The sequence below is a fragment of the Mustela erminea genome, chromosome 14, assembly GCF_009829155.1.
Source record: "Mustela erminea isolate mMusErm1 chromosome 14, mMusErm1.Pri, whole genome shotgun sequence".
Taxonomy (NCBI): domain Eukaryota; kingdom Metazoa; phylum Chordata; class Mammalia; order Carnivora; family Mustelidae; genus Mustela; species Mustela erminea.
Window position 1 is genome coordinate 85,076,010 of NC_045627.1, and position 27,130 is coordinate 85,103,139.

Here is a 27,130-nt window from a genome sequence, read left to right on the forward strand (position 1 = left end):
GTGTCCTCTCCGCGGGGCATGATGGGGGAGTTGGAGATTTCCATCATGGCGGCTTCCATTTCGGGCTACACCTTCAGCGCTGTGTGTTTCCACAGCGCCAACAGCAACGCCGACCACGTAGGTGCCGGGCCCCCCGCCGCGGCGGCTGGAGCCTCCAGCCCTGGTCCCGGGCCCGTGTCTGCGGCCCAGCCGGACCACTCGCGGCTCGCCCCCCCTCCCGGGCTCCCGGGCGGGCCCTAGGGGCTGGTGACCCGGGCGGCTCCCGCCCCCGGCGAGCTCCTGCTACCCAGAGCTCCTTCGTCCCGGGGTTGGGCCCCCTCACTCAGTGCCTGCCGCCTCCTGACCCTCTCAGGACAGCCGTCTCCCTTTCAGCAAAGCTGTCTAGGTTGGCCGCCGGCAGTGTCAAGCGTCGCTAACTGGAGACCAAGCGTCTGCCCCTCCCTAAGAGTCAGGCTTCTGGACTTGCGAGGGGCTCCCGGGGTCGGCAAAGAGCGGAGAGACCGAGCTTTAGTCTAGGAGCCGAGGCACCCAGCCCCGCCCGCCGGTCTCACAGGTTGTCGTGGGGTGCGACGAGGGAAACCATGACTGTCACTGTTCATACTTGTGAGATGCGTTCATGTGTGTTCTTCGCCTCAATGGAAAATGGAGAATGTAAACAGGAGTGTTAGGTGTCGGGTCTGCTTGCCTTGAAGTTGCACATTTAGTTCCTTGGCGAATGTTTTAAAGCCACGGCGCTAATCGCAGTGAAATAGGGAAATGACAGGCCTACACATGAGTGATCGGAAAACGCATAGGCTTCGGAGCTCAGAGGGAGCAGAGCCTGTCTGCTTCAATATCTTTATTTTCCGAATTGTCTTTTAATGTCATTCGCCTAGCTGGAAGTTTCTTAGTGAAACTAGATAATTTTTATCTTTAAGTCCATAATTAATCTGCCCACGAAATTGAGAGATGATTTTAAGAGATGTTAATAATGAGTTATTCAAATTCATTTAATAAGTGTGGGGGGGTTGAGGTTCTCATTACAAAGCAAAATGATACACTGTAGAATAAGGATCTGGATTTGGTTTGATGTCTGCAACTTTAGCTTCCATTAATAAAAACTGATCTCATAGAGGTGATTCTGTTAGATAATTGGATGGCATTAAATTATTCTACTTTTCCTCTGTGTAGTGTTGATGGTAGAGATTAACGATAGGAGTACACACAACGTGGGTTTTTCCAGAGTTAGCAGGTGTCTCTGGATGCTAAGGCCTTTGATGCTGGAGCTAGCTATTTAATAATGTAATACAGTTCCATGTATAGGTGGTTTGTGATACTCCTAGTGTCCATGAAAGTACTAAATATGGTTTCAGTAATGCTTTTTAACATCTCTAGTTCTTGGAGTACTTAGTAATATCATAGTTTATGTAAAAGGCGAGGCTACTCTAAGAATAAGCAGCTACCTGTTGAAAAGCAGATCGTTTTTCTACAAATGGCAGGGAGATGGCTACATTCCTTAGATTGTTACTAATTTAATTCAACACCTATTTCTTTAATATCTATTCTGTGCCAGGCATGGTAGTAGACTTCATGGAAGTTTTCACCGTGACAGTAGTTTGCAGGTGTATTTTATGTGACCATAGCTGGTTATGTTAACCTTGCCGCAATTATATATGTGGAATACTTTTGTCAATTTTACGTATTTTTAAGTTGAGGAACCAAAATTTGCCTTTGTAGCACATTCCTGTTTTTTCCAGGCAAGATATTAGTTTAAAACAACTCATTCTGTAGAGCTGGCTCTAGCAAGCTTTTTCCAGATAAGTAAATATTTTAGGCTTTGTGAGCCATGTGGTTTATGTAGCAACTGGTCAGTTCTGCTGTTGTACAGAGAAAGCAATCATAGACAATAAATTAATTAGGGTAACAGTTCCATAAAGCTTTATTTATGGACCCTGAATTTGAATTTCATATAATTTTCACATGTCATGAAATATTCCTATTTTTTTTTCAACCATTTAAAAGTGGAAACTATTCTTCGCTTGTGGGCTGTACACTCACAGGCATGAGGCTTGATTTAACCCACACACCATAGTTTGCCTCCTCCTTCTATAAAGTAACAGTGTTCGGACAATCCAGACTAGCAGAAAAGAAGCACTGGTTCATACTTTGCTTTAGAATGTCTTGCTGTCATTGTTGACTTTTTCAAACTGAGGACTATGATAGCGGTCCCAGATAAAATATAGGGCACTCCGATAAATTGAATTTCAGATAAATAGGAAATAATTTTTTAGAGTAAGTATATCCTAAATATTACACAAAAATTGTTTGTTTATCTGAAATTCAAATTTAACAGTATCCTATATTTTTATTTTCTAAATTTAGCATCCCTAGACTGTGGAACATTAGGAATCTAGAGATATGTTCTTAAAATGTAAAGTTCTGTAGGAATTTTAAAAAATTGCTTTCACCTTAATTTTTATTAACTTGTTATAAAGAGAAAGCTGCTCTTGTGTAGTGAGAATTCTTAACTGAAAGGCTTTCGTGGGGTAAAACAAGCTTATTTAGTCACTATTTCTCAAGCTAGTAGTCATAGATATTGCTTCAGGTTTGAGAGAATTTTTTTAAGGGAGATTTGTATATTACTCAAGATTGAGAAAAGCCCTATACGTGATAGTTTGGGAACTTAGGACACTCCCTCCCCTATTCCAATACAAAAGCTATGCTGTAAAGCATCTGTCCCTCCCTCCTCACCCCCACAGATTCCAACTGGGAGTGTTTTTAAACTAGGCAATCTCTGTATTTGATTCGAAGGGTCAGCCTGGAATAGAAAGGTACGTAGTACAAGGTCACTGTTCCCACAGATACTCTCAGCCAGTATGTACTGAGCACCTGCTGTGTGTTGGGCACTGTGCTAGTTGCTGAGGTATACAGGCACAAAGTCCCTCTCACAGGGCTTAGATTTTAGTAGGTGTAGGCATTTGTTAATGTAAAGATGTGGCTAGTGGGAGAAGACTGAGAGGAAAACACAGGGGACAGAGTGTCTGGCGTGCCCTGTTTTTGTTACATTGGCCAAGGAAGGCCTCTCTGATAAGGTGCTGTTTGAGTAAAAAGCCAGATGGAGGGAAGGAGCAAGCCATGTGGTTCTCCCAAGAAAGGAGATTGCAAGGCAGCCTGTTAGCCCATCCTCATAGGGAAGTTGCCGAGGCACATAGAGTTAATGTTCTGCACTGTGCTTGTGCTCAACATGACAGCAAGTGCTCCCACAGTAGGTTATGTACTGCGTAATCCAGAATTTATGGCCTGTGTTCACCAAAGGTGTAAAGAAAGTAACCTCAGCGTTTATTGAGGAAGAACGTTCATGTGAGTGATTTATTTGCTGAAATCCTCATTTCCCACACCCTGTACAAGAGCAGTTCGTTGCGCATTGTGTTAACTTCTTTATCCTTGTATCGTTAACAGGGCTTTTAAAACAATGAAATAAATTATATGCTGTTACAGGAAAACAACCTTGGAATATTTCTGCTTCCTGAGCTTTTTTGATGTTGGTTATTACACTCGGTAGGATTTAGGAAGTGGATTCACTCTGCTTATTTTTGCTTCAAAAAAACAGGGTTTTTTTTAAGGGATTAAAATATTTCATTGTGTATGGAATCCTTTTTCCAAGCAATCTAGTTAATAGGTACATCTCAGACTACTTTAGTCTTATTGGTTTATAAAATAGAAAGCTTATTTGGATTAATGTCAAAATTATTTTAAAATTATAATGCTCTCAATTCGTCTTAATTCCAGTAAAAAATACTTTTAGTCTGCAACTATCTTTTTTCTTTTTTTTTTTTTAATTACTTTTAGGAAGGATTTCTGCTGGGAGAAGTAAGACAAGAAGAAACCTTTAGCATCAGTGACTCACAAATCAGCAACACAGAATTTCTGCAAGTAATTGGTGAGTTTATCACTGAGCTTAGGAATATTTTTTCTGTATCAATGCTGTTTGTTTTGTTCTTTGGTCCTTAACTGGTTTTAATCTGAAAGATAAAAAGAGTACATAAAAAGCAGCTAAAATCACAATGCAAATCGTTTGCACTGATAGCTGGTATGAAATGCTTTAGGAGTCAGTGTGAACGTGCAGTGGTGGCTGTAAGGTTGGGTAGTCTATAAAGCTCTTATCCACCAACTGGTCTTTTACTGAATCGCTGTCTGCTCTTGCTCATGATGGTCTCTTCAAAACCACAGTCACCCTTAGATCGCATACTGGGCTGTTCCCCATTGTCGACATCACCACACACTGAAATGCAAAGATCTTTTGGGCTGGTCCTTCCCGGAGGGATCTGCCAAAGGTGTTCATACTTGTTTATATGAGCTATTGGCTAAATCTACCCAGCCTTCTGGAGGACAATCCAAATAGTTTTGGGTTGATTGTTGGGGAAGATGAAGGAGTGTTTATAGATGCACTGACTGTCTTTGGATCAGTCTCTCTCTCTCTCTCTCTCTCTCTGTCTTTCTTTTTTTTTCCTCTTCGGATCAGTCTCCTTTCGATAAATAGGGATCAGACTCCTTCCAGCTGCACATTGAGCATGTCACCAAACAGCGTATCCTGATACTCAGGTCTCAGCAAGGGGTGCTTCACTTAGGCCACCACCATTTACTGACCGTCTGTGTGTGAAGCGTGTGCCAGGCAAGGAGAGGAGTACCCAGGTGCATCCCTTATTCCTGGAGCGGGGCAGGATAGGACAAGTGCACAGAAGTCCCAGACAACTGTACAAGATGAGTACTATAAGAAAGGAACAGAGAAAATCCCATCCCTGCTAGGGGGTAAAAGTAGTAGAGAGTAAAGGTATCCTGAAGGCAGTGAACTTAGGGTCAGGGGGGCAGTGGGTTCAGGGGAACACAGAGCAGGGAGTACACAAGATATACAGGTAATCTGGCCTGTTTCTATGTGGAGAAAATACAGAATGTGTGAAGGTGAGTGGTTTTGGTTTGAAGTATTGCTGGAAGGTTAGGTTATGTTGGGACCACATCATCAATTTCAAGCCTTCCAGTTCTGATAGCCTTCTAGGATATGGGTTGGGAGGCCAGGATGAGGATTGAGGTGGGGTTAGGATTGGGGGAAAACAAGGAACAGTTCATTTCCTCAAGGACCCATACGATAAGACCCATTCCTCACAATACTGACTTGTTAAATAAAGACTCAATATACTGTCTCCAGCTGTTCTTTCACTGAGGTTTTGTTTTTATTTCTTGTAACTCTTTAAAATCCTAAAATGGAGAATTTGGTTTCATGGAACATGGGTGTAGTTTTATTGTTTGCACTTGGATTTTCAAAACTAATTTGGTATGCGAAGGTTAAAATGTCAGACGTAGTTAACAGACAGCACACCAAGCAAGAAAGAGCTCTGTTACCTAGTGTGACCATAAAAATAGCACTTCTGTTGAATATTCTGGCTATTTATTTATTTTAAAAGAAGTAGAATTGTAAATAATCAAATTCTACAGCTTCATGCACTGTATCTGATTCATAAACCTTCTGGTTCTTTCAGTAAATACGTTTCCATGGTACTGTAGATACAGAGAAGTACCAATCGATAGAGCCCCGGTTAATGCAGCGCCATGACAACCATCTTCTGCTGCACAGCGTTTAATTTATTAGCTATATTCCGTTCATTGTATGAAACAATTGTGGCTCTCATGGGCAAAGTATTTACTGGTGTTATCTTAGGTGCACTGTTACCATTGCAGTAGTTTTCTTTTGAAACTAAGTACATGTTCGAAATAGAAACAGGGACTCCAAACCTAGGTTGGAAGGCCAAAGGTTAGGTCAAGTGCCCTGAGTAGTATTCCAGACCAGTGGTATCAAGAAATTTTCTTGCATAGCCTAACTCCAGAATAAAATGTTTTAAATAAAATGAGTCTACCGAAGTTGTTATTTATTGCAAATGACTGAATCCACGCACGGACACTTTTACTCTGTACAGTAAGGACTGCATCCAGAGTGCTACATTCTGAACACGAAGTGTCGCATTCTGTGTTAACTGCATATTAATTTTAAAAGCTGGGCTGACTCACTTTAAGCAGAGTTGTCTACCCTTAGTTCTAGAAGGGGAGGGAGCAGGCAGCCATGGAAGAGCTTCCTTAGTTAATTAGATGATGCCACTGCAGTTACTGGAAAGGATGGAGGAGGGAGTAGTGGAACTGTTGAGTCTCCATCAGGAGAGGAGAAGCAGAGGTAGGAAGATCGGTGAGACTAGGCGGAGGTGGGGGTGGGGCGGGGGGCTGGGGAGGACTGCTAAGGGAATGAGTGCAGTCATACCTACATGAAGAGCAGTCTGCCGTGTGGATGAACTGCAGAGGCGTGGCAGACTCTGGAATCCCATGCAGGGCTGCCCTGCTCCTGCCGGTTTCCAGCGGTCTATCCGCCAGTGTGCCTGCCAGCTTCGTTGCAGTCTGCATCCTGATCATGTTCGAGGCCTTCACCCTGTTTTTTCCACGAAGTGTTTAGGCATTGCAAAAAGTCTTACAGAGAAAGGTCCAACTTTTTTTAGCAAATGCCACATGATATCTAGGGCGTATCTTAAGTGTGCTGCTAATCCCGGTTGTAAATCACGACAGAAGTCTGCTGGGGCAGTTGATGACAGCGCTGTGTGTTTGGGAATCCAGATCCACTGTAGGGTTTTTAAGAAATATTCGTTCCTTTAAAGGAGAAGGTGGGCTTTTCTTTCTTTTTCCTGAGCCCTCTGTAAAGTTTTTGCTATAAATGTTCCACATTCTAATTAATTTACTCATAGTACCTCAGAAATAATGTAGGATGGCACACTGTATTATTGCTGGTGGTAAAAGAAGGAACAATTTCTGGATGAAGTTTTCTTATTTGCTTCACTGTGTCAACAGCCATGCCAGGCAAGGAAGCTTGTCTTTCCAGTGGAAGGATTGCATCTGTGCGTATGTTTTAGCAGCGTTGACATCAGTACAGAAGCTAACGGGCAGAGTCCCATGGCCACCAGGGTCATGGTTTCATTTTAATTGTGTTAAAGTGGCAGCCTGGAGCTCTGTGGCTGTGGCTTTTTAGACAGCAGGTGATGAGTTTCTGTCTAGAAGAATGTTAGGAATAGGATCGAGTGGTTAATTAGTCTCATGGTCTTAGAAAGCCACCCAGATCCTAAGCCCCCTGATGAGCCTGAAGGACTTGTTTCATCTGGGTAATCAGAGCAGTCTTTCCAGAAGCTGTTAGGATCTGCCTTACAAAGGACTATTTCCCTTGGTGTTGACCATCTTTGAAGGGGTTAACAGGCATCCAGAGCTTTCTCCTCCCTTTCCGTTCAGGACGCCTGGCCCAGCTTGTTCTGGGTTATTGGTTGTAGGGAGGTTAGGCCCTCCTCTCCCCAAGCTGCCCTTACCCTGCTTATCCACTTTGATTAAATGCTTTCAGTTAGCTGTTACTTTTCCCTCTTATGCTTTGTTTAACTAGGTGAGATTGCATGAGGGCGCACAACGGCTGTGTGTTCCTGAGTAAAAGCTTTCTGCTATGTGCTCATCAGCCATGGACAAATGGAAACAGAACGTGTTCTCCAGCTTAATTTGTCCTGAAAAGGTGTCCCTGAGTTTCAGTGTTGAGAAGACACACTGCCCTCACTAGTGTACATGCAGCACCTATCTGGGAGAGGAAAACTGTCTTTATTGTTTGAGGTTTCAGTAAACAAACAAGTAGGCTATTTTGTACTTGCCTGTGTCTTACATGATTAACTAAGCTGTGTTCCTTCTTTCTAATTACAGAAATCCATAATCATCAGCCGTGTTCAAAGCTTTTTAGGTAAGCCACATCTTCCTTTGTCACTTTTAGTCCTTATTGAAAGATTAATTGATTAAAAACTATTGAATTTAGGCTTGTACCTGATTGTGGCTATGAAGTCCCAGGTGTAACTGAGGGCATCCAAATTCACTTGTTTATTGAGTGTCCATTGTGTGTAAGGTTAGAGATAGGGGAGGGATGGTGTAAATCCTGGCCTCCGTGATTTACAGTGAGAGTCTACTCCAGCAGCCTCCCAAGCAAGGGCTTTTCAGCCACAGAGCAGGAAGTTAGTCAAGAATCACATACAGATAAAAGAATTTAATGGGTGTTTTTAAGAAGAATAAAAAATGTTCAGTGTTCAACTTTAAAATGCAAGGAAAGGAAACATGGAACTTTCTTTTTGCATGTATATGTTAACATACACTAGTTGCATACTAAGACCAACTAAAGGACAGCAAGAGAAAGAAATGGGAGGAGCGACATTCCGAAGGGAGGGAGCAAATGACAGATGTGTGGTGGGTGAGAGAGACAAGGGCCAGTATCCCCCATCCACTAGACTTCTCCCCACCAATATGCAGGCCTCTGTCTGCTCTCTCGGCCCCAGAGCCCTCCACCTGCTGGCTGGTGTGATGATTTCAGCTCCTTCTTCAGCACCCCCCAGCCCAGCATGTTCTACCTTCCCAGGAGCCAGTACTTCCCTTCCCGGAGTAGGATTCGGCACTCTTGGTCAGCACTCCCTTCTCTAACAACTGCCAACCCTTGGTGCCTGGCTGTTCCTGCTGTGTGTCCCCTGCTGCTTTCGCCCTGGTCCCTGTCCTGTTCTCAGCTGACCCACACACCTAGGCCCTTGTACCCAAGAACTGCTGGGGGGCCCCCGCCCCACCACACACAGATACCCATCCATTTATTATTTTAGAAGATTGTCCTCATGCAGGAAGTTTACCTGTGGACAAAGTCTAAAGGCAGCCAAGATCCTCATCACTTTTAGGTTTGCATGTAACTGAAAGAGGAGTGGGAAACAAGACAAGCAGTTCGTTCGAGAAGAATCTCAGAGCAAATGAAAGGATTCAGGCCATGGTTCACACGTTGGCTGTGTTTGGTCCACACAAGTGTCTGATTTGGCCCTGATTCTGCGAAGCTCTTCTAGGTGTGCCCTGCCTTGCCCTTCTGAGGAATTGCATGTAAGGCTATCAGTAAAATTGTCTCAGAGGGATTTAACTAAGTTTAAATTACATACCTATAATTCTTACAGTGGAAGGAAACCTTAGAAGTCATGTGTCTGCTCCAGACTCTTTCTTCTGTATAGAGGGAAGTGGAGAGCACTTAGGTTCAGTGGCTCGCCCAGGATCATGCAGTGAGAAGCAGAGCTGGGCTGGGGCTAGTATCTCTTGACTCCCAGTTCAGTGGGTTTTCTTTGTTTGTTTTGTTTTGTTTTGACCATTTCTCGAACTTCTTACTGCTTTATAGGCCTGGGCCTAATGGTTGTGGGTTGAGGGAGGAAGGATGGCTTTCCCTTTTTTTTAAAAAAGATTTTATTTATTAGAGAGAGAGGGAGAATGAGTGCAGGGAGGAGCAGAGGGAGAGGGAGAAGCAAGCTCCCTGTTGAGCAAGGAGCGTGAAGAGGGACTCGATACCAGGACCCAGGGATCATGACCTGAGCCTGAAGCAGACGCTTAACCAACTGAGCCACCCCCGGTGTCCCAAGAATGGGATTCCTAAAAGCACAATCAGTGGTAGAAAAACCCAAACATCATTATGCCTGCTTACTGGAGGATCCTGGTCGGCTAGGTCTGTTTGAGGGGCAGGCCTGGCTTCAAAGCCCGGCTCTTCCATCTTCCACCTGTGTAGTTTGGGGCAAGTCACTTAAGTATCTTTACCTACAAAACTGGGAATAAAACTTGGGACACGTTGGGCTGCAGTAATACCTACTTACCAGCACTGAAGCAGGAATGAAAAGAAATAAGCTGAGAAAGCATGCAGACAGCCTCTTAAACATTCAACAGATGTTCATTTCCCTTCTGCATTTCTCAGAAAATAAGCTCCTGTATTCTTTTTTCCCCCGTAAGTAACTGATACTTAGAAACAAGGAAAAGATGTCACAGCCATTGGAAACCACACGTTTTCTAATTACTTGCTATCAGTACCTCCCACATGTGGAAGTAATACCTTTTGAATGTAACAGTCTCTTGAGTATTCTTTGATGCAAAAGATATATCATCAGTGAAGCACTGAGATTGATTTCTCTGGTTATCTGTTGAAGATAAGCAATTGTATCTTTATGTCTTGATTACCAACTTTTAGGATCCAGGGACCCATAGACACATGAGGCTAAGTATATTCATTTCCAAAATACCATATGACTTTAATAAAATGTATTTTCTTTAAAAAAAAAAAACAGTTTTTATGACTATGCAAGCAAAGTTAACGAAGAGAGCTTGGACAGGATTCTTAAGGATCGGAGAAAGGTATGTCCTGTTTGTTGCCCAGTCCGATTTGGAAATCACTGTTTATTTTATTACCTAAACTTAAAACCAGAAGGGAATGTAAAATGAAACAATAGGATTTGATATTAATGTATGAGAGTTCTGTTGACTCAAGTAGATTTTAAGGGTAAATGCAGATGTGAGACAATGTTTATAACCTATCAATAGAAAAAAAAAATTTAGATATTTATAGTGTGATTCCATTATGTAAAAATCGGAAGGAAAAACAAGAACCATACTCTAGAGAGTTAAAAATTAGTTGAGTTGATTCTGAGTGGTTCTTTTTTTCTCTTTTGTAATTTAAAAAGTAATTTTGCAAGTATCTTACATACATGCATTAATTTTATAACCAGGAAAAATAGTTCTAAAAAAGGTAAGTCATAATTAAACATCTCTGGATATGTTACCCTTTCAAGTTCAATTAATGCCAAACATAGATGTTTTTCCAAAAGGTCATGTGTTTATTATTTCTGTCAACATATGCATATAATGTTCTGATTATGTATGGTAAACAAGTCTGAATAGAATTGAAAATGAACCAGTTTTATTGCTGCGGCATTGTCTGATGATCTCATTTATAATTTATTCTGTTGTACCATGTGTGGGTTTTACTTTTCTACCTTGAAATATTAATTCCAGAAAAGTAGATTTGTTATTAAACCATGCCTTGAGGAAAAAAAATATTAATAAAAGTTTTCAGTTTGTCACAAAAAAATGCCTTTGTTTAGAAGTGTGTATTATGAAAAAGCTTTTAAAAGATTACTTGTGGAAAAAAAGAATCCGCACCGTAGGACTTGGTTCCCGAGGTGTCTGAAGAAGGGCACCAGAAGTAAGGGTGCAGTCAGAGTAAGTCAGCAGCCTGGGCGATGGGCGGGCTGGCTCAGTTGCGCCGTCATTTGGAAAAGCAGAAAGAAAAGCAGGTAAGATGAAAGGAAGACTGGGAAGGCCGGAAGAAAGGACAGACTGCTTTATGGATGTTGATGAGCTCAGGTCTCTGGAATCGGACCCCGTCACCATCCACCCGGGAAAGGGAGTTAGAGCGGCCACAGACATTGGGGTCCAGCTCTCTTGTGTTCAGTGACGTGCCCAGGAGCATATGTTCTGGAATCTCTCAGGAGTCCGACCTTCCTGTCCTAGCTCCAACCTGTCTCCTCATTCCATTTATATTTTAGACATTGAACTTTTATTATACTTCCTAAAACTGAAATTTCTTTCATGAAAATTCTCTTTGGAGCAGTTTTCTAGAGTATTCACTACACATTAAAAGTAACAGGAGTTTTTTTTTTTAAGATTTTATTTATTTATTTGAGAGAGAGAATGAGAGAGAGAGTGCATTAAGGTCAGAGGGAGAAGCAGGAGCCCGACGTGGGGCTTAATCCCGGGACTCCAGGATCATGACCTGAGCCGAAGGCAGTTGCTTAACCAACTGAGCCACCCAGGCACCTATATTTTTTTTTAAGATTTTACTTATTTGGAAGAGAGAGAGAGACAGCATGAGTGGGAGGGGCAGAGAGGGGCGTAGAAGGAGAATCTTAAGCAGACTCGACGCTGAGTGCAGAGCCTGATGTGGGGGTCAATCCCACAACCATGACCTGAGCTGAAACCAAGACTGGGATGCTTAAGTGACAGTACCACCCAGGTGCCCTGAAGTATTTTTTTAAATAGATGAAAAAAATTCGAAGTGACAAAAATGAATAAAGAATATGAACAGGAAATTCACAAAAGAAAAAAGAAATACACAAATGGCCAAGAAATAATGAAAAGATGTTTATCTTCAATCTGGAAATGCAAACTGAAACAGCATGATGCTATTTTCTTGCTCATCAGATTAGCAAAAGTGTAAAGGGATAGCTAATACCCAGTTTTGGGTAAGGCTTTGGGAAATGGGGAAGCTGTAGTTGGTGGGAATGTAAGTTGATAACAAACAGTTAAGAGTTTTGCAGTAACAGAATTTTATTTTTAATTTTCTTTCTATTATTACTAAAGTAACCTCGATGCTCAATGTGGGGCTCAGACTTAGGACCCCAAGGTCAAGAGTTACGTGCTCCACATACTGAGTCAGCCAGGCGCTCTGCAATAACAGAATTTTAAATACGCAGTCCCACCTCTAGGAATCTGGCCCAAGTAAACATTTGGATCTAGGAACAAAGTTATGAAAGGCTGGCGTTAATGAATAGCTCAACTCTGTGCCAGGCCGCGTTCTAAGCACTTTCCGGGTGTTGGAACTAGGAGGTAAATTGCTGTTCTTACCATCCCCATTTTACAATTGAGGAAACAGGGGTGAGTGCCTTGCTAAAGGTCCCCAGTGGGTAATGGTGGAACCCAAGGTTAACCCCAGCAGTCTGGCCTCGGAACCCAGCATGCAAGGGTGTTTATTGTGTCTTTGCTTAATAGTAAGGGTTTTGAAAGCAGTCTAAATGTCCACCAATGGGAAACGGTCAAGTCGGTTGTGTTGACACCTCTACACTGTGGGATATGAAGCAGCCATTGCAAAGCATGAGGGAAGTTCTTGGGTAATGACCTAGAAAGATCTCAAAGTTGGGTTACATGAGAAAAGTAGTGTTATAATTTGAGCCTGTTTTATGTAAAAACACAAATCTGAATGAGTATTTAGATGTACAGAAAAAAATCAGGAAGGAAGGCAGCCGAACTTAAAAGTGTTTACTTTGGGGAAGGGAATGGAGAGGTGCTGCTGAAGAAGGGGAACTTTATGGGAAAAGTTTGTTTGTAACAGTGTTGGTTAATTGAAAATAAGTTGGGAAAAAAAAAGAGGAGTCTACCAGGTAGGGTTTTGTTTTGTTTCTGTGTTTTGTTTTGTTTTTAGCTATAGATAAGGACACATTTCTTAATTAATTTGGGGGTTTAAAAGTCGGATATGCCGGGGGTGCCTGGCTGACTCAGTAGAATTTGTGACTCTTGACCTCTGGGTCATGAGTTCAAGCCCCATGTTGGGTGTAGAGCTTATTAAAAAAATTAAATTGGGGCACCTGGGTGGCTCAGGCAGTTGAACATCTGACTCTTGATTTCTGCCCAGTTCGTGATCTTAGGGTCATGCATAGGATCTACTGACGAGGCCCACACTTGAGATTTTCTCTCTCCTTCTGCCCCCACCGCCCCCAGCTCGTGTACTTGTTCTCTCTCGCTCAAGTACATAAATAAAATCTTTAAAATAATAATAATTAACAAAGTAAAATTGGATTTGCTCTTTTGATCTTTAGTACATCCTGCATCTGTTGTTATCTGGAAGGTATGTGCCTCTCAAATGTAGAAACTCTACAACATTGCTAAAACTTTTTTTTAATCGTAGACTTAAGATAGGGGCTAATGTTTTAATTTTCGTTTTTTTAAGTAGGTTCCACAGCCAGTGGAGAGCCCAACATGGGGCTTGATCAAGACCTGTACAGAGATCAAGAGTTGGACTCTTAACCGACTAAGCCAGCCAGGCATCCAAAGGCTAATGTTTTTGATGTGAGAATCCCCCATTAGGTACAACATGGTCATCTACTGCAACGTGCAGAATTACTGCCCTGGCAGACTACATCTTGTGTTTACCAAGTTTGCACAAGCCTCAGGTTCGGGGCCAAGGCCAAAAAAGCAAGTGAGAAGGGGGTTTCTGCCTTCTGGAATCATCTGCTGTGCAGTAGATGATGATAAACATAACTGCCACCTTAATATCATCGTAAGGCCCAAAGGCTCACAAGGTGAAGATAACAAGCATGTCCTCTATTGGGGACGGTTGCTTTGGCTCCAAAAAGTATAAGTGAATATCTAGTTGAGAGTAGAGAGGAAAGTCTTTGTGAGAAGTTGTCTATGAAACTTTGGCTGAAATAAGGTTGTAGGGAAAGTTGTCCACAGTTTTTCATCACGGCCCAGTCATTGTTGTCAGAAATGGGCTTTTTAGCGTCAGGAAGTTTCTCAGTAGCCTTGCAACGATCTTGTTAGCTCTGAAAGGTACAATCGTGGGTGTCAACTAATGTGAATTAATTTGGCATCTCATCCTTCATTAATAAGAATAATGAGGTTGTCCTTTTAGCATATAACAAATGAATACGTTGATTTCTGTCTGTTGATATCCAAAATAAATGCATCAGGCTCCTGTCTCAGAAAATACAGGTAGAATAAAACAGTTGGAATCCACGTAAGTGAAAAGCATTATGTCTCATCCAGTAGCCACCTGTAAGATTCTGTTCATCCGTGAGCGTTTCATGAGAGCACCCAATGTTCTGGCAAAGCTCAGGTCTCTGCAGGGTGCCAGGGAAAGGGAGTAGACACCCCCAGGCCTCCGAAGGAGCTGACTCCAGTGTTATTCCTCATGCCCCAGACATACTGCTCAGAGTGCGACATGCCATGTTCTCAGGCATCAAAACCTCTAGCCAGGCGATGGCTTTTCTTACCGACTTCTTCTTCTTTTTTTTTTTTTTTAAAGGAAACTACCTCTCCACATTTTTTTTTTTTTTTGGTATTTTATTTTTTATTTCAGCTTTACTGAGGTACAATGGACATATAAAACTGTAAGATACTTAAAGTGTACATTGTGTTAATTTGATAAGCGTATACATTGTGAAATGATTCACTGTGATTTCCCCATTGTGAAAGGATTAATGATGGTATTTTAATCTAAACGTTTCATTAAATGAGAGTAAGTGTTCAAAAGGCGCCTCTGTTTCCCTCCCTTCGTCTTTACATGTGGAGGGGCTTCAGCTGGAGCTTTGGTTTTCTTTCCTTTTCTTTTTCTTTTTTTTTTTTTAAAGATTTTATTTATTTATTTGACAGAGATCCCAAGAAGGTAGAGCAGCAGGCAGAGACAGAGGGGGAAGCAGGCTCCCCGATGAGCAGAGAGCCCAATGCAGGGCTCGATCCCAGGACCCTGAGATCATAACCTGAGGCGAAAGCAGAGGCTTAACCCTCTGAGCCACCCAGGCACCCCTGGAGCTTTGTTGGTTTTCCAAGTGTGGTCCCTGGACCGGCAGCATCAGTGGTACCTGGGAACTTGTTAGAACCTACTCTTCACTTTTTTTTTTTTTTTTTTTAAAGATTTTATTTATTTATTTATTTGACAGACAGAGATCACAAGTAGGCAGAAAGGCAGGCAGAGAGAGAGAGAGGAGGAAGCAGGCTCTCCGCAGAGCGGACAGCCTGATGCGGGGCTCGATCCCAGGACCCTGGGATCATGACCTGAGCCGAAGGCAGAGGCTTTAACCCACTGAGCCACCCAGGCGCCCCTACTCTTCACTTTTTAATGACCATCGTCATGTGACCAGATTGGAATTGTGAAGTTACCATTGTACAGTGGAAAAGACAGGTTTCCCATCTTGGCTGTCACTCGTGAGCTCAGTGACTTTGCACAGAACATCTCTCTTATGGGATTTACAGTGTCAGAAGTGTTTGGGTTTCCTTTTTGTTTAAAGAATATCGGGGTGGCCTGGCTGGCTCAGGCAGCAGAGCGTGCAAGTCTTGATCTCGGAGTTGTGAGTTTGAGCCACGTTGGATGTAGAGATTACTTAAAAAATAAAATCTTTTTTTTTTTTTTTAAGATTTTATTTATTTGACAGAGAGAGAGAGACAGTGCGAGAGAGAATACAGGCAGAGGGAGTGGGAGAGGGAGAAGGAGGCCTCCCACCGAGCAGGGAGCCTGATGTGGGGATCGATCCCAGGACACTGGGATCATGACCTGAGCCGAAGGCAGCCGCTCAACAACTGCCTCCCAAAATAAAATCTTTTTAAAAAGTTAGAAATTAAAAAAAGAATATCATAGTTAATTGCTTTATATAATTAGAAGTTATACTTTATGTTCAGTAATACTCCATGCGGGCAGGAACTATCCCTTGGTTTCCTGTAGTTACTTAATTGTGATGTGAACCCAGTGGAGAAGACGTTACTTGCCTCCCAGGGTTGTAAAAATCAGTGAAAATAGTTGTAGTAAAGCTACCTGGGGGCCTGGCACGTGGGCTCAACAAAGGTTGGTTCACTTCCTACATGAAAGTACCAAAATAGAATCTAAATTTACTATTAATTTTATTATTTTTATTTATTTATTTATTTAAAAGATTTCTATATTTATTTGAGAAAGAGACAGAGAGTATGAGTGGGAGGGGCAGAGAGAGAAAGAAACTCAAGCAGATTCTGTGATGAATGTGGAGCCTGATGCTGGGCTCGACCCCACAACCCTGATATCATGACCTGAGCCGAAATTAGGAGTCAGACACTTAACTGACTGTGCCACCCAGGTGCCCCTAAACTTACTGTTAGTTTTTTTAAAAAGATTTTATCCATTTATTTGAAAGAGAACACGAACAGGGGGAGGAGCAGAGGGAGAGTGAGGCTCCCTGTTGAGCAAGGAGCCCGATGTGGGACTCCATCCGGCACTCCGGGATCATGGCCCAAGCTGAAAGCAGATGCATAAACAGCTGAGCCACCCAGGCACCCCTTTACTGTTAATTTTAATATGACACTAACAATTTTAAGCTACCTTTACTTCTTTTTTTTAGACTGACTTATTTATTTATTAAAGATTTTATTTATTTATTTGACAGATAGAGATCACAAGTAGGCAGAGAGGCAGGCAGAGAGAGAGGGGGAAGCAGGCTCCCTGCTGAGCAGAGAGCCCGATGCCAGGCCAGATCCCAGGACCCTGGGATCATGACCTGAGCCGAAGGCAGAGGCTTAACTCACTGAGCCACCCAGGTGCCCCAACTTACTTATTTTTAAAGATTTTATTTTATTTATTTGTCAGAGAGAGAGAGCACACAAGCAGTGGGAACAGCAGGCAGAGGGAGAAGCAGGCTCTCTGATCAGCAAGGACCCTGATGTGGGACTTGATCCCAGAACCCTGGGATCATGACCTGAGCTGAAGGCAGCCACTTAACTGACGGAGCCACCCAGGAGTCCAAGCTACCTTTACTTCTTCTTCTTCTTCTTCTTTTTTTTTAAGATTTTATTTATTTTTTTGACAGAGAGATCACAAGTAGGCAGAGAGGCAGAGCAGAGATAGGGGGAAGCTGGTTCCCTGCTGACCAAAGAGCCCGATGTGGGGCTCAATCCCAGGACCCCGGGATCATGACCTGAGCCGAAGGCAGAGGCTTTAACCCACTGAAGCCACCCAGGCACCCCAAGCTACCTTTACTTCTTGAAACAGGATTTTCACTTAAAAAAAGTGTTTCACATAATGAGGCTATATGAAGATTATTCCTTTGATAAAGAGTTGTCTCTACAGTGGAGATTTTCAAACTCTAGTATAAACAAGAAAAAAACTCAAGGAACTTATCTTAAATTCAGATTCCTGGTTCTCCCCTTGGACATTTTAATTATGCAGGTTTGGGTGGGCCCAGGAGCATTTTAGTAAGTGCCCAGATGTCCCGAGGATCACGTTATAAAAGATACTCTTCCAGGGAGCATATCAGTTTAATCGACTTGGGCAGTTTATTTATCCTGTAGTTAGAGCCGATGAAGCTAAACCTCTTAAATCTTTGTATGGAGGTACAGTTGCCATACAGTGAACTGCACATATTTAATTTTAATTGGATTATTTTTTTTTTTGGTGTTGAATTGTATGAGTTCTTTTTTTTTTTTTTTAAGATTTTATTTATTTATTTGATAGAGGTCACAACTAGGCAGAGATGCAGGCAGAGAGAGAGGAGGAAGCAGGCTGTCCGCAGAGCAGAGAGCCTGATGCGGGGCTTGATTCCAGGACCCTGGAATCATGACCTGAGCCGAAGGCAGAGGCTTTAACCCACTGAGCCACCCAGGTGCCTCTGTATGAGTTCTTTATGTAGTTTGGATAGTAACCTCTTTCTGGATGCATCATTTGCAGATATCTTCTCCCATTTAATAGCCACCCAGGTGTCCGAGCTTTTTATTTTGATGTAATCCCTGTAGTTTATTTTTGCTTTGTTTCTCTCGCCAAAGAACACGTATTTAGAAGAATGTTTCTATGGCTGATGTCAAAAGATTACTGCTTATGTTTGCTTCTAGAAATTTTGTTTGTTTATTCATTCACCTGTTGATGAACAACTGGGCTGCTTTTTAGTTTTGAGCTGTTGTATGTCAAGCTGCTACGAACATGTGTACAAGTGTTTGTATGGATACATTCAGAATTAAATCCATTAAGATTTCATGCAACCTTTCATCCTTTTTTCCTTCTGTTTTTACTGCAGAAAGTTATTGGATGGTACAGATTCCGGCGAAACACACAGCAGCAGATGTCGTACCGAGAGCAGGTTATCCATAAGCAGCTCACCCGCATCCTCGGGGTGCCCGACCTCGTGTTCCTTCTCTTCAGCTTCATCTCCACCGCCAACAATTCCACTCATGCTTTAGAATACGTTCTCTTTAGACCAAATCGAAGGTAAAGAAAGCGTTCCCACCAGCCTCAAATAAATAGTAAAGATGTTGGTACATATAATTGGGATTTATAACTTTGAAAATGTGCATTTTGTAGCATCTTTAAAGAAAAGCTTTTATAATTCCCTTTCAGCTAGTTTTCTTTGTTTGAGAGAAGGTGTTTTCCTGTCAGCTGTATAAATTAAAATGTTTTGAACCAAGAAGCATTAGCAAGATATGTTAATTGTGCATAAATCTTATAGGAATACACAGCTGGAAATCATCATTTGCTTCTCCATGATCCATTATGTAGATACACGGTTTTACTGCTCTGGAAGTCTGTAATTTTAAAACCAATTTCAAAGACAAAATTGTCAAATTGATCCACCTACTGGTTAATAAAGGTTCTGCATTGTGAACTTGTGAAAGCAAAAAAAAAAAAAAAAAAATCATACGATTATGATGTCTGTCAATAAGAGAAAGGTTTCCTTCTGGAAATTCACTTGTAGATTATATTATATCAACATCAACGGAAACAAATTCTTAAATAGCCATCTGCAAGGTTTCATTAATCAGTCAATCAGCAGGTATTTCCTGAGCTCTTAAAACCACCTCAGCACTCTGCCCATTGCTGTGGGGACATGACCTCTGTTCTCAAGGAGTTTACCATCGACTTTCTACTCACTCAGGCGTCCTTGGTCATCTGTGCAAGTAGCTGCCCCATGAAGCCTGTTAGTTCAGCAGTGCAGAGACCCAGAGTTCAGGAAGAGCACCGCCTTTAACACGGTCTCTCTGGATCCTCCCGCAGGTATAATCAGAGGATAAGCCTTGCCATCCCCAATCTAGGCAACACTAGCCAGCAGGAATATAAAGTGTCTTCAGTGCCAAACACTTCTCAGAGTTACGCCAAAGTTATCAAAGAGCATGGGTGAGTTGAAAGTACAATGGAAATGTCTTCCTGTCTTTTGTGAGGAGTGCTTAACAGGTTTATGGAGACATGTAAAATCAATTTTGATGTGATGGAAACTGAGAAATGCAGTCAGGTCATCCTCTAGACCACCACCACCGAATATCAGAATTCTGTGCTGATCAAAAAGATCATTTGTTTTTACCTGTAATTTTTTTAAACATTTGCTACAAAAAAAAAATTTTTTTTTATGTAAAAGTTTGGGCAGAGTATGTATATTTCTGAGGTTCCAAAGCTAAATGTGGCCAACAAAAAATATATAGCTTTTTATTATTTTTCAAGTTGTCTTGGTAACATGGGTTCTTTTTTTTTCCCTCTTTGTAATTCTAGTAGCGTGGGCATTGTTGCTCAGACGGTCACTTGGAGTTGCAGCATTTATGTAATAAATGAAGGTGCAAATGATAGGAAAATGCCTTTCAGGTCCATAGCAATTAAAATAATTTTGTGACCTCTTTTTCCTGTCTTCCAGTACTGACTTTTTTGACAAGGACGGAGTCATGAAGGACATCAGGGCGATTTATCAGGTTTATAATGCACTTCAGGAGAAAGTGCAGGTAACCAAGTTATTCACTAGTTTTTGTCTTATTTCTAATGCCCAATGCTTTTAGTTCTACTTTAATTTTTAATAATCTCCCAACTGACGAATGAATCATGGTCCAAAAGTCAGAATGTACCTTCCCAAAATAATCTCAGATGTGCAAGGTAGTTACTCATACTGGCTTACAAAAGGCTGTCTCATGATTGGCCCGAAGTAGAGTCTGAAGTCTAGCATTTCTGTTACTATTCTGAATGCGCGTGCCCCTTTGATAACCGTGTTTACTTTCGGGAAATCTCTTCCGAGTTTAGAGGATTGCTAAGACCCCAGCTGTCTCCATCAGTATGCTCGAAGTTGAGACGCATCAGAGGGCACCCGTAATTGGTACAGCTCTGCCCCTTTGCTCTGGGTCACTCGCTTTGCCCCCAGCTACCTCATTGAGTGGGAGGATTGCGCTGGAGCCTCTTCATTCCTAGTCATTCATGCAACAAATATTTATGGAAACGTCTCCTACCAGCCACTTACTGAGCTAGGTGCTCCCAGTGCTTTCCCACGATCTTTTCATCATCCCCAGTGTGTTCTTAGGAGTCATTTACCCTAAACCCTAAGAACAAAAGAGGCTTTGAGAACAAGAAGAAGGGTGGCAGGCCTGATAGAAGCTCTCCCAGGCCCAGAGAGAGCCTAGCTTTGAGGAAGAAGCCGCAAGGAACAGAGAAGGGAATGTAGGCAGCTGCTGAAAAAGAAGAAAGCAGAGGGGTCTGCCTGGGGCTGAAGAGGAAAGCCTACAATAGGCAGTTTCCAGTGTTTGCGTTCCACAGTCGGGTCACGGCCCACCTAGCAGTGAAACAGGCTCACTGGTGACTGGCCTACTTTCCAGCAGTTTCTGGGATTTTTGCTATGGAAGGAACATGCAGTGAAAAACAGCTTTTTGTCCTAAATTCATGACCATGCTCTTTTCAGGCCATCCGCACTATCTAGCCGACTTCAAAGTGGCTGTTGTGCATTCGCTGCTAAGTGACTAAGGCCTGCTCTGCAAACCCGGTCTCGCATAGAGAGAGCCCTGATCCCGATGGTCAGAGGGCAGGGCTGTAGCCTCACTCGCTGTCTTTATTTAGATTCTCGACTTTGAAACATACTTTCTTTCCCACTCCCCCAGTTATAAATATTTTCTGTTAAGTAAGTCTGTGACATCTGATTTTTGTTTGTTGGTTATAAATTAAAGTTGAAAGCATCTCATTCCTGTCTTATCTTTTGTTCGTCCTTTGTATGCTAGACTGGTATCAAAATCCTTCTTTCAGTTTAATAAAAAAGAATCATTGACTTTTCAAGAATTCACAGGCTAAATAGCTAATCATCATAACAAAATTAAGAAAAACAAGTCAGTGAACCGCAATACTGGTCCCCTGGACCTTCGTGATCTTGTTCTGCCTCACATGTCTGCTTTTTGACTCAGTAAAGCATCTGGTCTCTTCCTAGGGTTGCAGTCCGGGCTATCTTCATGGATTGCCTTGTGCTCGGATTTGAAACTGATTGATCCTGTTGTCATTTTTCCCTCAGGCAGTGTGTGCAGATGTAGAAAAGAGTGAGCGAGTTGTTGAATCTTGTCAGGCAGAAGTGAACAAATTAAGAAGACAAATCACTCAGAGGAAAAATGAAAAGGAGCAAGAAAGAAGTGAGTTTTCCTATTTTCACCATTCGGTGTCAGGGAAATGTCTTTTTCAAACATCAAACCATAGGATGAATCACGGGACTCCTTCTACAGTCCTCAAGGCCCCCGTGAGGCTGTTAGTGAAGGAGCATTCTTATACTTCCAGAACAGACGACTCTTTTTCATGCTACCCTTTCAAGTTATCTTTTTTTTTTTTTTTTTTAAGATTTTTATTTATTTGACAGAGACACAGGAAGAGAGGGAACACAAGCAGGGGTAGAGGGAGGGGGAGAAGCAGGCTCCTCGCCGAGCAGGAGCCGGATACAGGACTCGATCCCCGGACCCTGGGATCATGACTTGAGCTGAAAGCCAACGCTTAACAACTGAGCCACGCAGGTGCCCCACCCCCTTCAACTACTTCAAACTAGAAAAGAAAAGAAGATTAACTGTAGAAGCGCCTCCGAGGAAGCAAGTTACAGTAAATCCTGAGAAGCGGTTGGTGCAGACGTGTCTGAGTGGACTACTATGATCTCTACCTCAGCTGGGATGTTTCTCACTGAGTTAACCCCCTGCAAACCTAGCATATGGGGACCGCATCCTGTGTTCCTCACATAGCCACATAAAGGAGCTACCTAATATTCTTATCACTTCACATTTGCTTCATAGTCACAGTCACAACAAAGGCTTTAAATGTCTGGTTTTTGGTAGCTGTAGATGAATGGATACAAATGAGCTAAGGAACCAGCTGGTTGAATGAGGAGGAGGCCCGGGAATCTATTGATTGTAGCATGAGAATAGACATGTTTACTGTAATACTACCAGATTTAACGTTTGTACATTAAATTTATAACCTTTCCTAATTGAAAAAGAATACTTGCAAACCAATTAAAATGTCACTTCTATTTCTGAGTAGATGATATCTGATTCATTTTTTAAAAATATTTTATTTATTTGTCAGAGAGAGAGAGATCACAGGCAGAGAGGCAGGCAGCCAGAGAGGGGGAAGCAGGCTCTCCACTGAGCAGAGAGCCGGATGCGGGGCTCGATGCCAGGACCCTGAGACCATGACCCTGAGCTGAAGGCAGAGGCTTAACCCACCGAGCCACCCAGGCAGCCCTGACTTTTAGTGTTATATTTTTTGAGAAACAATCAAATGCACACAGGGATTGGTGTATAAGAATATTAATCACAACTTTATGATTCTAAAATCTGAGAAACAACTTACTGGGGTTGTTGAATAACTAGCAGTAGAATAGTTGAATAAATTTTGATGTATCCATATGGTGGACTATCGTCCCATTGAAGCAAATTTTTTGTGACGTGGGATAATGCCTAGTATATAATCTTTTTTTTTTTTTAAAGCTTTAATTTATTTATTTGACAGAGATTAGAAGTAGGCAGAGAGGCAGGCAGAGGGAGAAGAAGGGAAGCAAGCTCCCTGCTGAGCAGAGAGCCCGATGCGGGTTCGATCCCAGGGCCCTAGGATCATGACCTGAGCTGAAGGCAGAGGTTTTAACCCACTGAGCCACCCAGGCGCCCCCCTAGTATATAATCTTAAGTGAAAACAGTAGGATATAAAATGGCATAAACATATGATCTCAGCTGTGTTTTTTTAATTTAATTTTTACTTACTTTTAATTTTTATTTTATTTTTATAAAAATTTATAAATTGTTATATTTATATCTATAATTTTATTTATAATTATAATTTTATATTTTATATTTATTTTATTTATTTTTATTTATTTATTTTTTTAACATTTTATGTATTTGACAGAGATAACAAGTAGGCGCGCGCGCGCACACACACACAGCTGGATAATAAAACTGGAATTTAGAAAAGGGGGGAGGGGCTGACATCTAAAATTTCTATCTTTTAACCCCAAATCTTGTGCTGTTTTCCAAAAGTCTGATGGTGTTATCTGGGTGATAGAATTATGGGTGATTTTATTTTCCTTGTTCTTTTCTAAATTTTATACCAGTATTTTTCAAGGCAAGGGACTCATCGATATGAGTCCAGATATGCTCTGGACTATTCCAGAACATGCCTGAAAATACGTTGTATCAGGAGCCTGGCTGGCTCAGTTGGTGGAGAGCAGCTCTTGATCTCGGGGTTGTGAGTTTGAGACCCACATGGAGTGTAGAGCTTATATCTAAAAAAACCAACCAAACAAACAAAAAAGGTGCTGGAAAACTGGCCTCCTAACACAGGGCTTTTAAACTTTAAAGGAGAGAACATTGTTTAAAAACAGAAAAGAAAAGAAAATGGTGTATGTCTATGTTGTGTCCCATCGTTGGGAAGAAATAGGCTTTTGAGGTGCTTGGGTGGCTCAGTGGCTTAGGCCTCTGCCTTTGGCTCGGGTCATGATCTCCGGGTCCTGGGATCAAGCCCCGCATCAGGCTCTCTGCTCAGCGGGGAGCCTGCTTCCCTCTCTTCCTCTCTGCCTGCCTCTCTGTCTACTTGTGATCTCTGTCAGATAAATAAATAAAATCTCTTTAAAAAGGGGGGAGCTTTTGAGGGGCACCTGGGTGGCTCAGTTCTAAAGCGTCTGCCTTTAGCTCAGGTCATGATCCCAGGGTCCCAGGATTGAACCCTGCATTGGGCTCCCTGCTCAGCGGGAGACCTGCTTCTCCCACCCCACTCCCCCTGCTTGTGTTCCCTCTCTCACTGTGTCTTTCTCTGTCAAATAAGTAGATAAAAATCTTAAAAAAAGAAAAAGAAATATGGTTTTGTGATGCAAGGCCTGTCAAAGAAGAAACTCACACTGAGATGAGTGCCAAGGGTGGTAAGGACTGTGTATTTCATCTTTCCATCCCCACAGTCTGAGAGCAGGGTGAGCAGAGGGGAGGGAAGAAGCGCAGGACCTGCAGTTTAAACACCTGCTCTGCGTATCCGGGGCCCCACTGCTAGCCACTCCTTTAGTGAAGTCACTTCCCCTTTCTGAACTCTGGCTTCTTTGCCTCATAATTTGGAAGCAGTGATATTTGTGATGATGACAGTAACACGTCGGGTTTTCTGAGGCTTAAATCGATTGATGTATAGCAACAGGATTTATAAATTGCGAAGTACTGTGCAAGTTTAAGATAATTGTCAGTTTCACTTCTTTGTTGCCATTTTCCAGAACATTCAGGTTGACCGTTTGATGCACTGAGTGCAAAGCTGTGAAACTAGAGGAAATGTTACAGTTTTCTTTCTGTTTTCGTCCAGGATTGCAGCAGGCGATGATCCACAGACAGGTGCCATCCGAAAGTCTGGGGCCGGCATTCAGCCCTCGGATGCCCTATTCTGGGCTTGCGGCCGAAGGTAGAAGTCCACTTGGAGATGCCGAGGCCTCTGATCCTCCTCCCCCTTATTCCGATTTTCACCCAAACAATCAAGAAAGTACTTTGAGCCATTCGCGCATGGAAACCAGTGTCTTTATGCCTCGACCTCAAGCCGTGGGTTCTTCCAGTTATGCTTCCACCAGTGCCGGACTGAAGTGTCCCGGAAGCGGCACAGACCTTCCTCCTTCCCAAAGAGCAGCTGCAGACAGCGCTGAGGAATCAGATGACAGTGATTATGAAAATCTGATTGACCCCACAGAACCCTCTAATAGTGAATGCTCCCATTCGCGGGATTCTCGACCCCTGACACATCCGGACGGGGGCTCCAGGAACACTCAGACCTCCCAGATTTAGCTAAACAAAGAAACTCTCCACTTAGCACTGTTTTTCTTAATGGCTTATTGAGAGAGTTTTTTGAGGACTTAATCGGGGCGGGGGGGGGGGGGCGGGGAACTGCGTTCTCAGACCCCTGGCCACCCCACAGGAGGGTCCTCGAGCACAGAGCTGGTAGGGGCCTCACATCGCCGGTTCTCACCTACAGACCCAGTGTGCAGATTTCATGACAGAATCATTGAGATAATCAAATTGTCCTAATTCTGGTGCGATTCATGGATGTACTGGTAAATTTAGGCAAAGTGAAACTTATCAACATAGTTTCTGTTCTTTAAGATAAATTGGAAATTAGAGACTAAGCACAATTAGTCTATAAATATTCTATAAATCAAAAACTTACCTCTTGCACTATCATGCCTTGAAATTTACTTTTTTCAAAGGGAAGCGAGTTTAGCAGCAGCCTTCAAAGAACCTTCTTTCTATGATGAGCCAAATTCATCTTTGCCAGAAAGAAATTTTGATAATTCCAAGAAGCCTGATTGGAACAAATCGGATATACCTTCTCTTGTCTGCATGACTTTGTGAGATCAAAAGAGAGGGCTTTGTTTCAACTTTTTTCTACTAGCCTGATATATATTGTCACTTAAAATGGTTGCCTTTAAAAAAAAAAAATGTAGAAATACTAATTACCAGTAAGTAATCATCCAAATAAGTATGTCATAAAATAAATTACTTATTTTTCTTTCGGGGAATTACAGTGACTGCTATGTTGCACTAGCCACGTTTATGGTCTCTGTTCTGGAGTCTTAAAGATGAAGGACACACAGCAGTGGGTACATCAGAAAGGAGTTACGCTCCAGACCTGAGTTTAATGATGAACAGATTCCAGACACGGTGGATTTAGCCAAGTTCGTACATAAGGGATATAATTCATTTAGCTCTTTTGACAAATCCTAGTGTTAGTTTTATTTGTGGAGGAAAAGACATTTAATAAACTGTTTGGGAATCTTGGTGAATAAAGATTCATTTTAAATCCAAATAACCATACTTATTTTTTTTTAATTGCTATTTGGAGGATAGTTGTGGAATGTGTAGAGACTTTCTGTTGGGATGCACTTATATTTTTATTTAATTACTGCTTGTTTTCTAGTTTTGCCCAGAATGTGTGAAACCACTAAAGACATTCGTGAGCACATTAGGCTCCTGCTTTGGAAATGACGAGACTGATGAGGTCAGCCCATGAAGTTAATGCTTTGGGAAATAACTGCCTTTCCTTTGAACTAGCTAAAACCTAGGAGCATAAGGAAGGTGTCCAAGAGACTTCAAATCCAGGTTCTGAAAAAGTTTCATTTTGTTGGAGAGAAATTTATTCCCTGAGCTTTAGTTCCAATATGAAATTACCCAGTGTAGACTGAAACATGAAATACTAAAACTGCCGTTCTTCAGAGAACCACACTGTGGGGTCTGTGTTTTCCTGCTCTCATGGTTTTGTTGGCCTTACACCACTGCCATTGGATTTGAAACGTTGCAGACCACTTTATCTGCAAACGTGTTGCGGTTTTTATCAGCTCCCTTCTAGCGGCTTCAGCGCCAGTGTGAATTTATTTTATTTTATTTTTTTGTTTTAAGTGCCATTGCCATCTTCTCTGTTCAGATTTTGACATTCAGGAAAATATCTTTATTTTTATGCCATACTGAAACCTACAATGTATAGCTGACAAAGCAGTTCAATGTGACAATAAAAACTTATTTAATCATGGTA

The 27,130-nt window shown here is 42.1% G+C and overlaps 1 protein-coding gene across 1 annotated transcript; it reads left to right on the top strand.

Moving 5' to 3' along the window:
• Positions 1-27,130, top strand: ABRAXAS2 (abraxas 2, BRISC complex subunit). Its single transcript, XM_032312301.1, has 9 exons — positions 1-117; positions 3,829-3,919; positions 7,744-7,780; positions 10,158-10,224; positions 18,396-18,586; positions 19,370-19,489; positions 19,998-20,082; positions 21,621-21,735; positions 24,920-27,130. Exons 1-9 carry the CDS (start codon positions 19-21, stop codon positions 25,387-25,389), a joined length of 1,275 nt encoding a protein of 424 aa, XP_032168192.1. The 5' UTR covers positions 1-18; the 3' UTR covers positions 25,390-27,130.